Source organism: Cyphomyrmex costatus, unplaced genomic scaffold, assembly GCF_001594065.2.
Source record: "Cyphomyrmex costatus isolate MS0001 unplaced genomic scaffold, Ccosl1.0 scaffold330, whole genome shotgun sequence".
Lineage (NCBI taxonomy): Eukaryota > Metazoa > Arthropoda > Insecta > Hymenoptera > Formicidae > Cyphomyrmex > Cyphomyrmex costatus.
This window is the reverse complement of record NW_017277451.1, coordinates 604486-620541: the sequence shown is the minus strand read 5'-3', so window position 1 is coordinate 620541 and position 16056 is coordinate 604486. Positions and strand designations below refer to the sequence as shown.

Sequence of the window (16056 nt, the reverse complement as noted above, 5' to 3'; positions counted from 1 at the left end):
TTCGACTTGTTCCTTATTTTTTCTCAGTTCTCAGAATTAGAAAAAGATGAAGAAGCGTATGTCGAACCGAGATTAAAGTCAATCTTACATTGCCATTGGTGTGGAATCGGACCTAAATGAAACCGAGATGAAAGTTAATTTTATATTGGTGTAATCGGGCATTCTATACTTGACAAGTTAATCGCCGATTGAATTAATCGAACTTTGGGTATACTTTCCAGCAAGAGACACAGATGACGTACAGTAACACAGTGATCAAGCGATCGTTACATCCTTATTTTTTTTTGTCAATGTTAAACAGAGATGAAATTATCGCGTTAAGGATTATTTATGCATGCCGTAAGGCACGAACTGTTAACTTGTGCCGTAAGCTGTAATAAGCAATTGGCTATTTACAGTCGAATGTTAGGAGAATAATCGACTTTACTCTCCTCGGCATTAAACTATGATTGGTGAATTTCTTACAAATTGACCAATTTCCTATAAATGATTTCTTATACTGTGTTACACTGCGTGTCTCTTTACTGGAAAGCACCGTTTGATTGATGAACAATCATCCCGGATCCGCGAAAGGATTATTATTATTAATTGACACGGTGCCAGCCGGATTTCCTATCTCTTCGCGGCAACAAGGGGGTCAGAGATCGCGATGATGACGAAGGAAAATCGTAGACCACGTAAACCAACTGTATCGGTCAAGGCAGCGCGCGTCAGGCAAAGCTGCAGCTGCAGTGCAGTCGCATAATGACAGATGTCACGTGGAACACGATTAGAGTGGGGGAAAGTAAAGGAGAGCGGGAGGGGGAGCTATCTTCCTTCCCTTCGCACTTGTCAACAATATGGTTGCGTGAACGACGCATCGTCGTGCCGAATCGCGTGACCAGATGTTGCTCGAGACAGCAAACGCAACAAACACGACGAGCCTCGCTGGCGGTATCCTCGCGGCCGACATAGCCGCGGGTGAAAGTATACGAGGAATAGGAGCGCGATGCGCGTGAGTTCCTAACCTGGCGATGAGGTCCCCAGCGTTCTGCGGAGTTACCGCGACGTGAATCCATTTCGGCATCTACGCGAATTACGTAAATTCCTCGTATAATTCCCTTCCCCCCCTCCCTCCCCCCCCTCTGCCGTAGAGAACCTCAGAAATGGCATGTCTAGTGGAACGGCTGAGGTAAGGAATAACCGGATCTGCGTACGTTTCAGTTACCGTAGGTTTTATATATCTCGCAGAGAGTAGGTACAATCTGTACTTTAATACGTTCCTTTTAATGCCGCATAGAATTTACTTCGTCACGTACAATGTGGCTACGAAGTTCCCGGATCCCAGAGAGGATCTTCATCGACTTCTGGGTATTACGCCTTGCGACAAATCGAAGTTCGTGTGGCCGGATCTATATTTCGTCGGGTACGTTCAGAACGCTTCTCCGCATTAGATTCAGTGATAAAGTGTGTGTTCTTTTAGTTTACAGGAAGTTAAATCACAGCCACAAAATTTAGTATTGGACTACATACTATTTGAGGATCCGTGGACTAAGGCTTTTAGGTAAGTCTGTTACGATGATGTAACTTATATCAGGAATATGTAATTATTCACTGTACATATTCATTTAGGATGTGAAAATTAAATGCACTGACATGTTTGCAGAGATGTGCTGAAGGAGTATGATTATGTAAAAGTACGTTCGCAACGGTTACAGGGTCTTGTTCTAAATGCTTTCTGCCTAAGGAAACACTTGACGCATTTAAGATTGATAGAAACTCAGTATACCAAGACAGGATTCGGTGGCATATGGGTAAGAAGGCAATGTAACATATGCAATTACTGTTCCGCTAACAATCTGCTCATCTCGCTTGCTTTCAGGGAAACAAGGGTGCAGTGAGCATAAGAATGAATACTTACGGGGTTAGCATTTGTGTGGTAAACACACATTTGACTCCTCATGATCATTTGCTAGCTGATAGAGTATCAGATTATAATACTATTGTGACAGATCATACTTTCACTGCTCCATTTACATCGAGAATATTATATCATGAGTATGAATATTTTTTTATATCGAAATAGAATTATCTTATTCAAGTAAAAGTAACTACGTCCTCAATAATAATTATGTATTTCCTATTAGCTATATATTTTGGATTGGTGACTTAAATTTTCGGCTCAATGGAGAGGAATTAACTGCCGCTGATATAGAGTTATTGGTGAAAAAGAAGCAATTGGAGGAACTTCTCGAAAGAGATCAATTGACGATGGTAATGAAGGAACAACAGGCTTTTGCTGAACTAAATGAAAGTAGCATCACATTCCCGCCTACCTACAAATACGAGTTTGAGTCTCAAGAATTTGATCTCAAGTAAATTATATTGATTAAATATGAGAAAAATTTATAAATATCTTTTTTAAATGCAAGTAACGTTTGATATGTTCTGTAATTATTTCTCACATAGGCGTAGACCATCTTGGACCGATAGGATTTTGTATAAAGTAAATGCAGCAGATATATACGACGACATAGAAATTCATACTGAACAACATACTTACAAGAGTCATCCAGATTACAGTGTCTCGGATCATAAACCTGTCACTGGAGAATTCGATATTGTGGTAAAAATATAGTCTTGCTATATATTTTTCCTTGTCAAGCTATATGTGAATAATAAAACTGTTTTTTTTAGGTCAGACCTAATGTAGAAGAAAACATTGTGGAATTCCAAGACTGTATAGTGGAGGAAAACTTTATATCTTACAAATTGCAAAGAGATTTTATTCCAAGCAATGGGGACTGGATAGGTCTCTTTCCTAACGAATTCTCCAGTTTAGATGATTACATCATTTACGAATATGTTAGTCGCGGTAAGTTTTTTTTATTCTATTACACATCTTGTTATTTTATGTCACTGTTGGTATTTAGTGTCGCTATTCATTCTGCTAATAATTACCTAATATCCAGGTAAACCGACGTCAGTTTCTGACGAACCTCACGCAAACACGGAACGAATATCGTACAATGATTCGGCGCTTCGTCTGTCGGAAATGTACTGTTTGGTGTATGTAGCTCAACGAGGATACCTTATGGAAGTTTTGGGAGTAAGTCCGGAATTTTCGGGTCCTCATAGATCAGTCGAACAATCATCTACATAAATTTTATAGCGAAGAATCAATTTACTTAAAAAAATTTATGATAAGAATCTTAAAAAAAATTCACTTAAAAAAGATTTATAATCAGTATCGTTTTGCCAAGAGGTTAAATATCAAGCTTTGTGCAATTTTGTAGATGGACGGAAATATTTTTTTATTTGATTGTTATTATCATATTACCAGTTTTTTTTTTTTTTTGAAATTAACATTTTAAGGGTAAAATAGGTTCACTACTCTAAGTTGTGTGATTAGAAAAATTAAATGTATCAAGAGAAATATGGCCTTTTATCAAAGGGTGCTTTTGGTGTGATGTGATAAGTTTACAAATTAAACGCATCACGAAACGATGTTTCGTATAGGAGTTAGTTGTTACTTTTGGTACCTGGTTTTTGCGCTCTCAGGGTGTGTCGCGGCAGTGCCGCTTAGCATGCGTCGCGGCGTATTTAATCGTCCGCTTTAGAGCTTTCAGTGAGTGCACCGTCACGTTTTTCTGCACGCAGATCTTCCGCAATCCATTAACTTGTTGTTAGAGAATAGGATAGATATACAATTATTTTTTCCTGCTTCCCGAGCGTTAATGGGTTACGTGGTACGCGTGCGCTCACGTTGTATATCATGACTATTCCTTGGCATAATTTAGCAGAAAACTTTAATTGTGGCAAGGTACGTTTGTACTATACAAATTCACACGTATTTTTTGTTTTATATACATATATATATATATATAAATATATAGTGCGTCATCAGAACAAATTAAACGAACAAATGTACACTATGGTTTCAAAGGGAACGCAAGAATAAAGAATATTAATATTTGTTATTTATTTTGACTCATTTGCCTCGTCGCTCTATTCTATGCACAATTTCTTCAATAAATTATAATACCTACTACGATAATAAATAATGTGCTAGCTACATACGGAACAACAATACGATACGATAACAATATTATGCAAAACTTGTTTTTCCACCCACAACCTCCTCTTCTCTGAATATACTACGATACGTGTTTAATGAATTTATAATGTATTGAAATTATGTGTATAAACACGTTTTGACGTATTCTATTTAATATTCAATATACTGCGCTTTTGTTTAGATTTAATTTATTTGTAATGTATTAACATAACATGTCATACTGGATTCATGAATTGAAGGCTTCGCACAATAGTGTTATCGTATCGTATTGTTGTTCCGTTTAACAATAAGCAATGTATAAGTACACTAAGTATGATACGTTATCGATGTGAACATCGACTTGCGGCGTGAATTGAAGACCTACAAATACCATCGTTAATACTGCGATGTATAATTATTTAGACGCATTTAATGAACATCAATTTATGATTACAGCCGGTTCTCACACTTATTTAATTGTGCAGATTTCATTCTTATCATTTGAGATCCTTGAGTGAGGTCTATCCGTTGTCTGTTTTCCACAATTATGTAATTAGTGCAATAACATCGCAATATGTACTATGTTTCGCGAAGGTGGGCGAATGCGTTATGTAACATATTACCTTGCAGAAAAAAATTTGTTCACATAACGTCGCGAAATCGACTGCAATTCAACGCGCAAAGTCACGTCGTATATTTCCTTTATTGATATATTTTACTCGAGATTAAAACGCATCGTGCGCGCCTCGATATGCGCCTTGATATTTACAATTAGATTATTGCAAAAAAAGACTAGAACTATTACTTATAAAAATTGTGATTCAATTAAATATTTATAAATAATCTCCTTTAAGGGCGAAAGTTCCGCGTGCGTCGAATCTCGCAGGTTAATTAATTAACTTGAGTAGGTTTCTCAAGTGGTTTGCAACGAAATCACACTAATAAGATTTTATATCTCTTCATAAGCGACATCGTTCGAGAAGGTGACTCTGTTTCGCTGTTGCACACAGCGAAAATAAAATAACTTTCATCACATCGTCATGAGACCACATATCCCGGCTCCTTCCTCGGTCTATCGGTTTATCGATCACTTTAAGTTTACGGCCGATGTCACTTCGGCCTGTATTAAATGCATCTTGTCACGTTAAGAAAAAGATTAGTCTTTTTCTAAGAATTTTTCTAAGAATCATTAAACGATCTCTCTGGAATATCGCCGTTTATCACAGGTAGTAGCGCCAGGTCCATACTTCCGACGTATAGTTCCGTGGTGTTTATTCCCCGTATCTTCTGTATTCTATGCCAAACAAAGTCCCTGATAGGCCTTCTCAGAACGAACAGGCCGAAGATGAGGACACCCTGAAGTGCGTTCACTAAGTCAAACGCTGTCCAGTCGAAAGGATCGCCGCCAACCCCCCAAGAAATTAATTCCATCATCCAATTGAGACCCATCAGAAAGAAAAGTACGAGGCAAACGATAAAGACTCGCTTGAGTCTACGGAAGAGCCTTTGATCTTCCCGATCGGAATGGTGATTCCTCGCTAAACGTCTCAGCGCGATCACTTGCTGGTACCGACTGATTTTGACAGCAGTGATTATAAAGAGAATCGTGTTCGCTAACAGAAGGATACCGACCGGTACGTAGAAATACGGCATGGCTTCTGCATCGGCTATAAAAAGAGCGATAATAATTAACATTTCTTCTAATACTAAACGAAAATGATAAGCAAGGCGAACAAGTTTGATAATTTTATATTACGATGATAAGAGTTGTTGGGACTATAACGATTAGATCGAATCACAAGTATTTATTTTATCTAACTGTGGGAAAATATATTTAACATTCAGTCTTCAATTTAGCTGATCTTTTTTGAAAAAAGTTAAATTTCACTTTTTGAAGAAGAACTCTGAGAGCGATTCCTTTAAGGAATCTGGCTGCTGAGTTATACGTACATTTTTAAACACATTTCCATTTTTCCTCATTTTTACTAAAATTTCAATTTTTATTAAACAAAATTTTTAATATTTTTAGTTAAACATCTATTTGGAATGTAACAGAAATGTTGAAAAGTAATTCTGAATTTTCTCACATTTTTTTGAAAGTTCAGAACAGTAAAAAAACTTGGGCTAGACAAAAAAGACCTAGATTGTAGACGAAGGGAATAAAAATATAATTACAGACAGGAGGACAAAGAAGCTTCTTTGACATGCGTATTCGTGATGGCGATAAGATATGTAATTACAAGTCCTGTAATGGATCGAGGCTTACATTTGAACCAGCAGCTCTCGCTACCAAAAGCGGGCTTGACGTAGGTCATGGGTATTGTAGGACTGAGATCCATCGACATCGAGACGAGAATGAGACCCGCCGGGAAGCCCCAGGCCCATATCGAGTAATAGAAGAACAGCGTTTTAGGCTGGATTCTCCTATACGAGCGCTGGTTTACATGGTGGCGTACCAGTGCCCAAGTTTCGATGCACATCACGTTCAGCCAGAAGAAGCAGGCCACGAACGAGAATTGGATGACGAATGCTGAAAACGCCGATCGCAGTCTCTCAATTAATCTGCTTGTCATTCGTGTGTTGTCATATATACATCCTAAAGTGAACCAGCCGCTCTACTATACACGGCATCGCCGAAATTATATCACTCACTCATTGTCAGTAAAAATGACAATCTATAAAGTCCAATATTCAAATTGTACAAACTTTAAAATTATTAATTACAACTTATTACTGTCTATCTTTAAATTTCTATTATTTAACGATATTCTTGTAATAGATTCTCAATTGAGAAGTGAAATTCGATTAAACGCTCAGGCAGTAGCGCGTAATTAAAAAAGAAAATTATTTAGGTTGAACATTTCTTAGTCGATTTTCACTTATTTAAAAAAAAAAAATCGAAATTTTTTCTATTGGTCATAAATCATAATTTTTTTAAATTATACATTATATGGACGTCTTACAATGTATTTCTCGTCGATAATTAATTATCTTACCTATACTAACGCAGACTTGAGATGATAATTGCGCGCTCGCGAGTTGCGTAATGGCCAAGGTGGTAAAGGCCAGTACCAAGCAGCCGCAATAGTGGCAAAGGGCTTTTCCGTGGACGTCCCTCAACCTTGGCGTTATCGTATATGCCGCAATAGTAAGTATCAGAAAAGGAACTGAGATCAGGAGGCCGCAGGCATAAATGATGACCCGCGTATCCGTGGTCGAAACGACAACATCTGCAATCGTTGCATTCCATTAAAAGACTTGAAGGAGATATAAAAGAAATTACAAGTCAATAAATTATCGATTTGTGATATGATAAATACGTATTTTTTTTGCATAAATAAATAGTTCGTTGTACGAACAAATAATAATTATTTTCTTGGATTGAGAAACAGTCAGAGGGTTCACAGATATACAAGAGAATTATTAATGAAGATTGAATATCTTTTAACACGAAATTGTATATATAGATGTAAATAAGTGATACAGCTAAAAGATAGTAGAAGAATACGAAAATGATCTTTCTGATATATTTCAGTTCCTTTGAAAAAAAAAATCTTACCAAAATTTGTCTATTTTTCATCTAATAAGTATATCACTTGTTTATAACATAATAATTCTTCTGAATTTCTTTATAAATTCTCTGAATGTTTCAACTTAAGAAAATAATAATTAAGTAAAATGTTCAAGAGTACAAACCTTGAAAACAGACAAATGCTCGAAGTCCCAGCTCGGGTACAATCTCCATGCAATAATTCTTACCGGGCATCAACATAATCGGTACATGATCGAGTCGTGGCGCGAAGATAGAACCATTCACCAATAAATAATATTCGTCATCGTTGTTCTCCTCCGGTTGTAGCATATACCTGAAAATTTCTTCGTCAAATATGTGCGCCTATGTATATGCAAACTCGGAGCGCCGACTTAAGAAAGATGCTCGAGACGAGTATTCAAAGTAAATCGGGGTTTAATTTACTTTGAATACTCGCACCAGGATACACACACCGCGACGGAAGATCTTTCCGAGAAACGCGTTTCTGTAATCAATCGCTCATGAGAAACAAGTTTTACTGTAGGGAAATAATTCCTATTTAATTACTACGGAAATCGCAATAATACTGAATTTTACAAACGAATAAAGCATTATATTTATCACAAGGCATCAAATGTCGTTGCTTCTCAATGGCGCATCTGTATATTCAGTGTGCCTAATATTTAAACAAGAAATTAAATTGAATCAATATCCGCTCAAATAAATTTCAAAAATTAAAAAATAATGAACCTTCCAAGTCAAGACAAATTGAGCTATACTGGTTGTTAGATATATATACATATAAATTTATTAATGTAACATTAACACTGATATACGGAACGTTTCGACTTCACAGAGTCCTAATCAGCCGTAAATATTAATTCGAAGTTGATTGGTTTGTTTAATTTATATGGGGTTATTTACGGCTAATGAGGACTGTGAAATCGAAACGTTCCGTATATCAGTGTTAATATTATAATAAATTTATATATGTATCTAACAACCAGTATAGTTCAATTTGTCTTGATCTGGGAGGTTTATTATTTTTTAAACAAGGAATTCGTGAACAAAGAGTCATTTGAAATCTAATACAAAATTAATGTTAGCTGTAAAAAATCCAGTATAAGTTATACAAAGTTGTCTGGAAAAAATCGTGCTGCAGATTATGAAAAATTTCAAAAGCAACTCTTTTTATATACATATATTATTATTTTGCATATTATGGTTTTATTTTGCATTTTTTTACTATTTTATATTTGAAGATTTTATTTTTTCGAATCTTCTCTTATATTTCTCGACGAGGAATAAGGCTTTTCAAGATCCGAATCACCTTATGTTCTTATAAATCAATTTAGATTTGTGTTGCAATCTATTCTTTATTTATGCAAATGTAATTCACGAACTGTTACATTTTATCCATACGTATTTGATTTATCCATTCTTTATGAATAAATCATGTACACTTATGAGCTAAGAGATTGTAGTACTTTTTTCGGTAGGTTTCGAAACTTAGTTTTGCTCATAGAGCAGTTAAACGTAAATGAATAGATTCATAAGTAAGAATCAACCATTGAAAAAGAAGAAACCATTGAAAAAAAGTGTTGCAATCTTTTAGCTAATGAGTGTACAACAACGCGGCGATGTCACACTGTCGTCTATCGTATTACATATCCGGCGAGATTACATGTTCCTTTATAGTGTCATCTTCGCCGATTATCACACGATATCATTTTTTATTTTTATTAAAAAAGGAAAAATACATTGCTGTACACGTTATCTACCTCATGCAGGCAATGAGTGCGCGCGTGGATTCTAACAGCTTGTAAATTATTTTCAATAAGATACCTTTTAAGATACACAATTGTTCCTTCGATATATCATAAGTATCTGAAGAATGTAATGTCGAGAGTGCAGTTATCACCATGGTTATCTACAGGGAGGGAATGGAAAGTTACTTTTTAGAAGTAACAAGTTACAGTTACTCGTTACCTAGTAAAAGAAATAACGAGTTATCGTTATTATTATCGCTTTTTAAAAGTAACTCGTTACAGTCACCGTTACTCGAAAAAGTAACTTTTCGTTACTTTTCCGTAATTTTTTTAAAATTAATCTGAAAATATATTTTTGCAATATTTTTTTTTTTAAACGTTAATGAAAGCAATATATATGTAATACTGACACTGTATATAGTTTTATTTTTTAGTTCTTTTTTAAAACACAATTTTGTAATTCTAAAGTCCAATCTACAATTGCATAAACGTAGTTGTAGTTGTAAGAATTGACCAATCACAGTTGAATATGAGGAGAATATCCAACTGTGATTGGAGGATTCTTACAATTATGATCACTTACAACTACGTTTACGCAATTGTAGATCAGGCTTAAAACCTGTAAAGTATGGTATACAACAAACTGAGATATACATATGTATGTCCGATGTATCGCATAGAAGATAAAAGTGCAAAATAATTTCTGGTACTGTATATATTTTTCAGCTGTCAAAGATCACTTCAGGATCGCTACAGCAGTTGATAGCTAAAATATTTGAAGAATTTTTTTATACTTTGTAGAAAACTAGAAGATTATATAGGATTATACAGGATTATCTGAATATATAAGTTAGAGATTAACAGGAAAATTAAGAAATACACATAATCTCTTTATTATAATACAGCTATATTTTTACTTAATCTATACTTTTAGCTGTAAATTAAATATTTTAATAGAAAGAAAATTATAACGCTATTCAAAATATATATATATAACAGAAGCTTTGCAAAAAGAGGTGTTTTCTAATTGCTCAACATAAATGTACACAGAAATGTATAGAGAAAAGCTTTGTACACAGCTCAATTAAAACAAAATATGTACGATGTTCAGAATAAGTTAAATGCAGCTCATAGGTCTGTATTAAATAAAAATATTCAATGTCCTTCAACCACATTTATAGCTATCGTAATTAATAACATGTAATTGTTATATAACGAAATAACATGTCTAATCGTGCGCAAAGTAACGATAAAAGTAATTGTAAATTTCGTTACAGTTATCCAAAAAATGTGACTACGTTACCGTTACAGTTACCAAAAAAATATAATAACGCAGTTATCAGTAAAGTTACCAAAAAAGTAACTTGTAACTGTAACTTCGTTACAAGTAACGAGTTACCTCCATTCCCTGGTTATCCATATACATATATACAAGGTGTCCCTAAATTTGCAAATCGAAATACCACAACAGATTCTAAAAACGAATTATTGCAAAAATATTTGCCATTTGTCATTTCGAATAGTAGTTTCGAATAGCTTCTAAAATACAAAGATAAAACTGGCTAATTATAAATTATGATTAAACGGTCGTCTATTCCGCATCAGTCGCGTGTTGATAGTGTTAATGATTGCGTACATCACGCGCTCATTAGACAAAAAATTATGTGTGTAGCGTCCGGGTAATACCGCGCGCATACTTTAATAATATTGATAGTGTTGTATAAATTAATAATTTATTAGCAATATAATTTCAATAAGTTATATTTATCTTATTCATTATGTTTATCAACAGCATCAATTAATTTGCAACAATGTTACACGCAATACACGGTATTACGCGGACGTTATACACAATCTATTATCTAATGCCTATGAGCGCATGAAGTTGCGCGACTCACGGACAGTCTACTTAGTCTATAATTAGCCAGTGTTTAACCAGTACATCTCAAAAAACTAACTGCTCGAAACGATAGTAAATATATTTTTACAACATATATTTGTGAAAACTTCCTTGTTGTAGTATTCACAAGCTTTAGATATTCCGTATAATATCAATTGCTATTTTCCTTGATTAAAGATATAAGTAAATTCATCTTATGTGATTTCCAAGTACAATATTTAACTTGCAATTATGTAAAGCCTGCAGTATATGTATTTTCGCGTGAATATTCTTCGTTAAATTTTGCAATCTGCGAGTTTGACTAGAGTCGACAGGTCATTTCGTTACAATACGAAAACAGAGTCTTATCGTAAAGTATGGCCAACCGGTGTGGCATTCCGATCGATAAGAATATCGACAGTATACGAACTGATTTTGTATTATGTAATGAATGACCTTCGGTAAGATGATTTGTAACGTGACTTTCTCAAAAGCAGCTGATTCAATCATTTAAATTTCACAGATTCTTTTTCGTGTTACACGCACCTCTGATTGCAGGGATTTCCGATGAGAGCGGTGAATGTTTTATATTCGTCGCCAGGTACCAGCGCGCCGGTGCGATTGAAGTCGCTGAAGAGAGGCGAAAAATACATCGACGAGTCATTCGAAGAAGCACAAATGGTATTCCCCTGTGCATCTTTTATGAGGACCTCGTCTATGGAGCAACATTTTCCCACTAAAGGTAAGTGCCTGTATTCCTCCGGCATTACGGTCTCATTTTGCTGAAACCAAAATGTTGAATGTATTTTGTGTTTGTTGTCGGAATGACGCTGTCGATATATCTCGGCATTCTCAGAAAACGCAGCTTAAGACGTGTCGTGAGCGTAAATAAGAGAATAATCGCGTGAATAATGATCGAAATTGTTGGCGTTATAGAGCTTGTCACTTATGAAAATTGATTTCAGATCTTTTAAGACAGATTCGAAGTCGGCGGCAAACAGTTTCATGTTTTCTTACAACTTCGGAAGTTCTGTGAAACAATCTTTACAGGTTTACACGAGCATAAATCGATGAAACAACAAACGCGTAATATCGCAATTTGTAAACTAATAAATTAACTGCACATTTTCGAAGAATTTATAGTTTTCATGTCAATTCACATGGCACATCGGCAAGAGTTGCCGATTTGCAGCACGAGGCTCGTTCGCATATCTTCTTTTAGAGATACCTTGTTTTTCTCAACTTCTCGATTTCTTATGCAACCTCGCAATTCAGAAAAGATCAAGTATTTGCGTAAGAGCTTTTACAACCGACGTTATCTGGACAATATCAAGAAACTGGTATCGATATATCAGTTACTCCATCTAAATATACTCCGCGAGAGATGCAAAATACGTGAAACTCAGACAAATAAATACGAAAGCCAAGTTTTGGTAAATCATAAATGTCGAAGATGTACTTACCAATGGGACAGGATATATGGTGGGTATCGCGTCACTCGTGCACTCAATTGGCGCCAATAAATACACGAAAAGGACGTAGACGCAAATGAGTCGCATCCTGGACAGATAGTTGAGGCTTATCAAAGTCTATCGAGTCGATTATATCGAGAACGCACTCGAAATTTATATTGCGTCAACCTTTGAATCAACGCGCGTCAAGTGCTTTGCATTGATCATAATCGAACTTGGAATTTGTCAGTTACTAGACTTCGAAAATGGAAATGGTAATTCGACCTTGCTCCGAATTACACCTACGATTGCAACGTGCGATATTCGTCGCGACATTTAGGCGAGACAGGCGCTTCCGTTCCTCTTTCGTCACTCGATATCATACTAGATCGTGCGCATTTATCTCGTCACACCCTGGTTGCACTCGTCGATAAAGTCTTCCATGTAACGCGAGTGTATTCGCTCGATCGATGCCGGTTTTAATTGAAGATTTCAGTCAGCTTTTTCTCTATTTTCTTCTCTTGTGTTTGGTTATAGCCGGCTTTTGTGGCTTAGTCAGACAGAGAAATCTGAAGCTCTTCAGAATTGTAAAATCAGGACTATTAGCGATGTATTATCGGTTGTTTCTCCGATCACCTATTGTATCATTATCTCGCACTCTCACCATCGCACCGATTTTTTTGAACGACGTCTACGCACCGCGAGTACCTGTGTCATCAATCACATTCAATGTCCGTGAAAGCATTAAGTCATCCGGAAATTCCTACCAGAATCCGTGGTCCGAAACACCTACGGCGTAAACAGTGAAGATAAGGAAAGTTTTTTAATTCATCGATTGATCGATCATTACGCGCAAATGCAACTTTGTACCATAAAAATTGCTTTTGTGCTTGTAATGTAATTGAATTGATTAAAAAAACTCGCCTACGTTATCATACATTTAAAATAATGGATTTCGTCGTGAAACAACGTTGGCTCGTTCGAAATTTAAATCAGTAATGACCTCGAAACACGAAATCCTCGTTCAAATGCTTAATTATTTCGCACAAGATTGAGACAATCTCATCGGCACGACGGAGACGTCACTTTCAAGAATTATAGGAATGTCGTATCAAGATAACGAGCAACCGCCGAATGCGGTCATTCACCTATAATTCCCGCTATTTTATTATTCAAGAAACTCGTAAAGAATGATGAGAAGCGAACCTTAACGTAGTCCTGCGGTAAGAGTTTCCGCTTATTAACTCAACTTCTGTGTATTATTATATTTCCCCTCCGGTACCAAGCCGGTCCTCGAAATTAACGTCTCCACGTGTATACATTGAAAATAAGGTGAACTTACGTAAGACTGTATCAAAAATTCGTAGATCCTCGCTGTTATACAGTGCGCGATCGATTGTTTTTCGCGAATTGGTGAATTATTAAACACAGAGTACTGCGATTAATTGATCATGAAAGATCTATGCACGCACACACACACACACACACACACACACACACACACACACACACACGCTCGCTTGTATTTAATCTTCGTGTCGTTTAATCTTCAAAAAGTACCATTTTCTTCAGTCGCGAAGTGTGATAAGAAGTCTCGGCACTTGGTATCGATTTTTCTACAAGATTTCTCACTCTCTCATCAAACAGATTTCCTCATATATTTCCGCGAGATTATTTTCATTTTTAAGCGAGATTCTTTCGGTTGCTACAATCAGAGATCGGTAAGATCTATACGCGAAACGCGGCTTTACTGCGATCGAAGTCTGAGAACTGACTGGCCGGACACCTCGATCCGCTGGTGCCTTTATCGAGGAAGCCAGAGAAAGAGAAAGAGCGCGATGCACGCACTCTGACGAACGTGCCGATGGCTAAGCTCATACGTATGAACGTGATATATACGAAAAGTATTTCACGGGGTGGGCGTTATCGATCGTTCAGGACAGATATTTGTTCAACCTGGTCAATTCGCTAAATAATGGCGTAACCGGCCATTCTAAGAAAAACTCATCCCTTAAGATGATTATCATCAAACTCTGATTAATTTAATCGCCATTTATTCGTCAAGTAATATAGACGATAATTTGTCAGCATGTAATTTGTTAAAATAATTATAAGTAGAAATTTTAGACCGAAAAAAATTAATCAAATAGAAAAAAAAATTTCTTTTATCAAAGTGAATCTTTTATTTAGATTTATAAATGTATTTTTCAATTTCTTGAACTGTATCGATTCAATTTGTCGGACTTGAAACGCAATTATAAGATGAAGCTAAACATAACATTATAAGTTACAATATTATTTAATTTAATAACGATGTTAATAAGTAAAGAACTTATTGTAAAAAATAAGTATTATAATTTATTAGAATTGTTAAGTTTTGTGTAGGAGAAAAAATAAGATTTCTTCTTTGAGAAATAGATATAAAATCGGGAATATGACGAAGTATATAGAAACTGCATTCGTAAGCAATTCTACCGGTTGAATTAATAGGAATTTAGTTAAAGTTATCTCCTTAAGAGGGCTTAACTAACTTTATCTCTTAAAGCCATTGTGCAATGCTAGCAAATAAATTCGTTGTATATCGTAAATTTTACTTGCTATAAATCATATAATTAATCTACTTTTACGCTAAATACGTAGATTCTCGTTACATCTGAAATATAAATACACTTTAATGTTTACAGAAAGTGTCACGTGTGACTTACATGAGTCATACACGTGCGTCGCGCATTCTATTAAAAGTTTTTTCAATGAAAAATAGCAAGGAATGCTTAAAGGGACGGCTCATTGACATTGCAAAATTGTCTGTTCTTATAATAAGTTAAAACGAACGCAAATCGTCTGTATCCTGGAAAATCTCGACTTATCGTTGGAAAATCTGACGCAACGTATACATTTTTTTAGAGATAACACGAGTACTTATACTCGAGTAATATAACGACAAAATCGCATTAGATCATTACCGAGATTATAAGTACGTAAATATACATACAGACAAAACAATTTTAAGAATTTTTATCATCTCTAGCAATGTAACCGTTTTTCACTCTGCGCAGCAAAGACAAAGTGTTTTTTGCTGGAGCTACTTTTATTTAATTTTTGGTAAGAGAGGAACCACAGGTATTATCCGCCGGTAGACATTCGAGCTATCTTATAGGGAATCGCCACGTCATTTGCCGGTTCGAGCCTCCAGTGTAAACTTATTAATATTTCACAAGTAATTCAATTGGCGCTTCCTCGAACATCTTAATCAATCAAGTCTTCTGCCGCGGGGTGTGTCTGTTCCACATGTTTTAGCTTTATGTACAAAACGCAGCGGGGTGCAACGAACGGAGTGCAAACGAAGGCTGAGTTGGCGTGAGACTCGCAAGGGTGTTACAGCAAGGCAT

General features: G+C 35.7%; 2 protein-coding genes across 2 annotated transcripts; one reads left to right on the top strand and one right to left on the bottom strand.

Annotated features, from left to right (window-relative positions):
- Positions 1–1139: 1139 nt before the first annotated feature.
- Positions 1140–3277, top strand: LOC108775925 (inositol polyphosphate 5-phosphatase K). Its single transcript, XM_018542390.1, has 9 exons — positions 1140–1171; positions 1280–1405; positions 1463–1543; positions 1646–1793; positions 1862–2037; positions 2127–2354; positions 2449–2605; positions 2677–2854; positions 2952–3277. Exons 1-9 carry the CDS (start codon positions 1146–1148, stop codon positions 3140–3142), a joined length of 1311 nt encoding a protein of 436 aa, XP_018397892.1. The 5' UTR covers positions 1140–1145; the 3' UTR covers positions 3143–3277.
- Positions 3278–4530: 1253 nt separating this feature from the next.
- On the bottom strand, positions 4531–13384 carry LOC108775912 (G-protein coupled receptor Mth2). Its single transcript, XM_018542374.1, has 7 exons — positions 13376–13384; positions 12680–12805; positions 11763–11998; positions 7733–7902; positions 7033–7266; positions 6303–6566; positions 4531–5703 (listed from the first exon to the last, which is right to left on the bottom strand). Exons 1-7 carry the CDS (start codon positions 13382–13384, stop codon positions 5216–5218), a joined length of 1527 nt encoding a protein of 508 aa, XP_018397876.1. The 3' UTR covers positions 4531–5215.
- Between the last annotated feature and the right edge of the window lie 2672 nt (positions 13385–16056).

Excerpts from the sequence above, each read along its gene's own strand:
- LOC108775912 (XM_018542374.1), bottom strand. Across the intron at positions 11,999-12,679 it reads CCATATATCCTGTCCCATTG|CAAAATGAGACCGTAATGCC; the intron begins GTAAGTACATCT and ends TTTTGGTTTCAG. Across the intron at positions 7,903-11,762 it reads GGAAATCCCTGCAATCAGAG|GTATATGCTACAACCGGAGG; the intron begins GTGCGTGTAACA and ends AGAAATTTTCAG.
- LOC108775925 (XM_018542390.1), top strand. The coding sequence starts at position 1,146 with ATGGCATGTCTAGTGGAACGGCTGAG. Across the intron at positions 1,544-1,645 it reads CCGTGGACTAAGGCTTTTAG|AGATGTGCTGAAGGAGTATG; the intron begins GTAAGTCTGTTA and ends ACATGTTTGCAG. Across the intron at positions 2,355-2,448 it reads TCTCAAGAATTTGATCTCAA|GCGTAGACCATCTTGGACCG; the intron begins GTAAATTATATT and ends TTTCTCACATAG.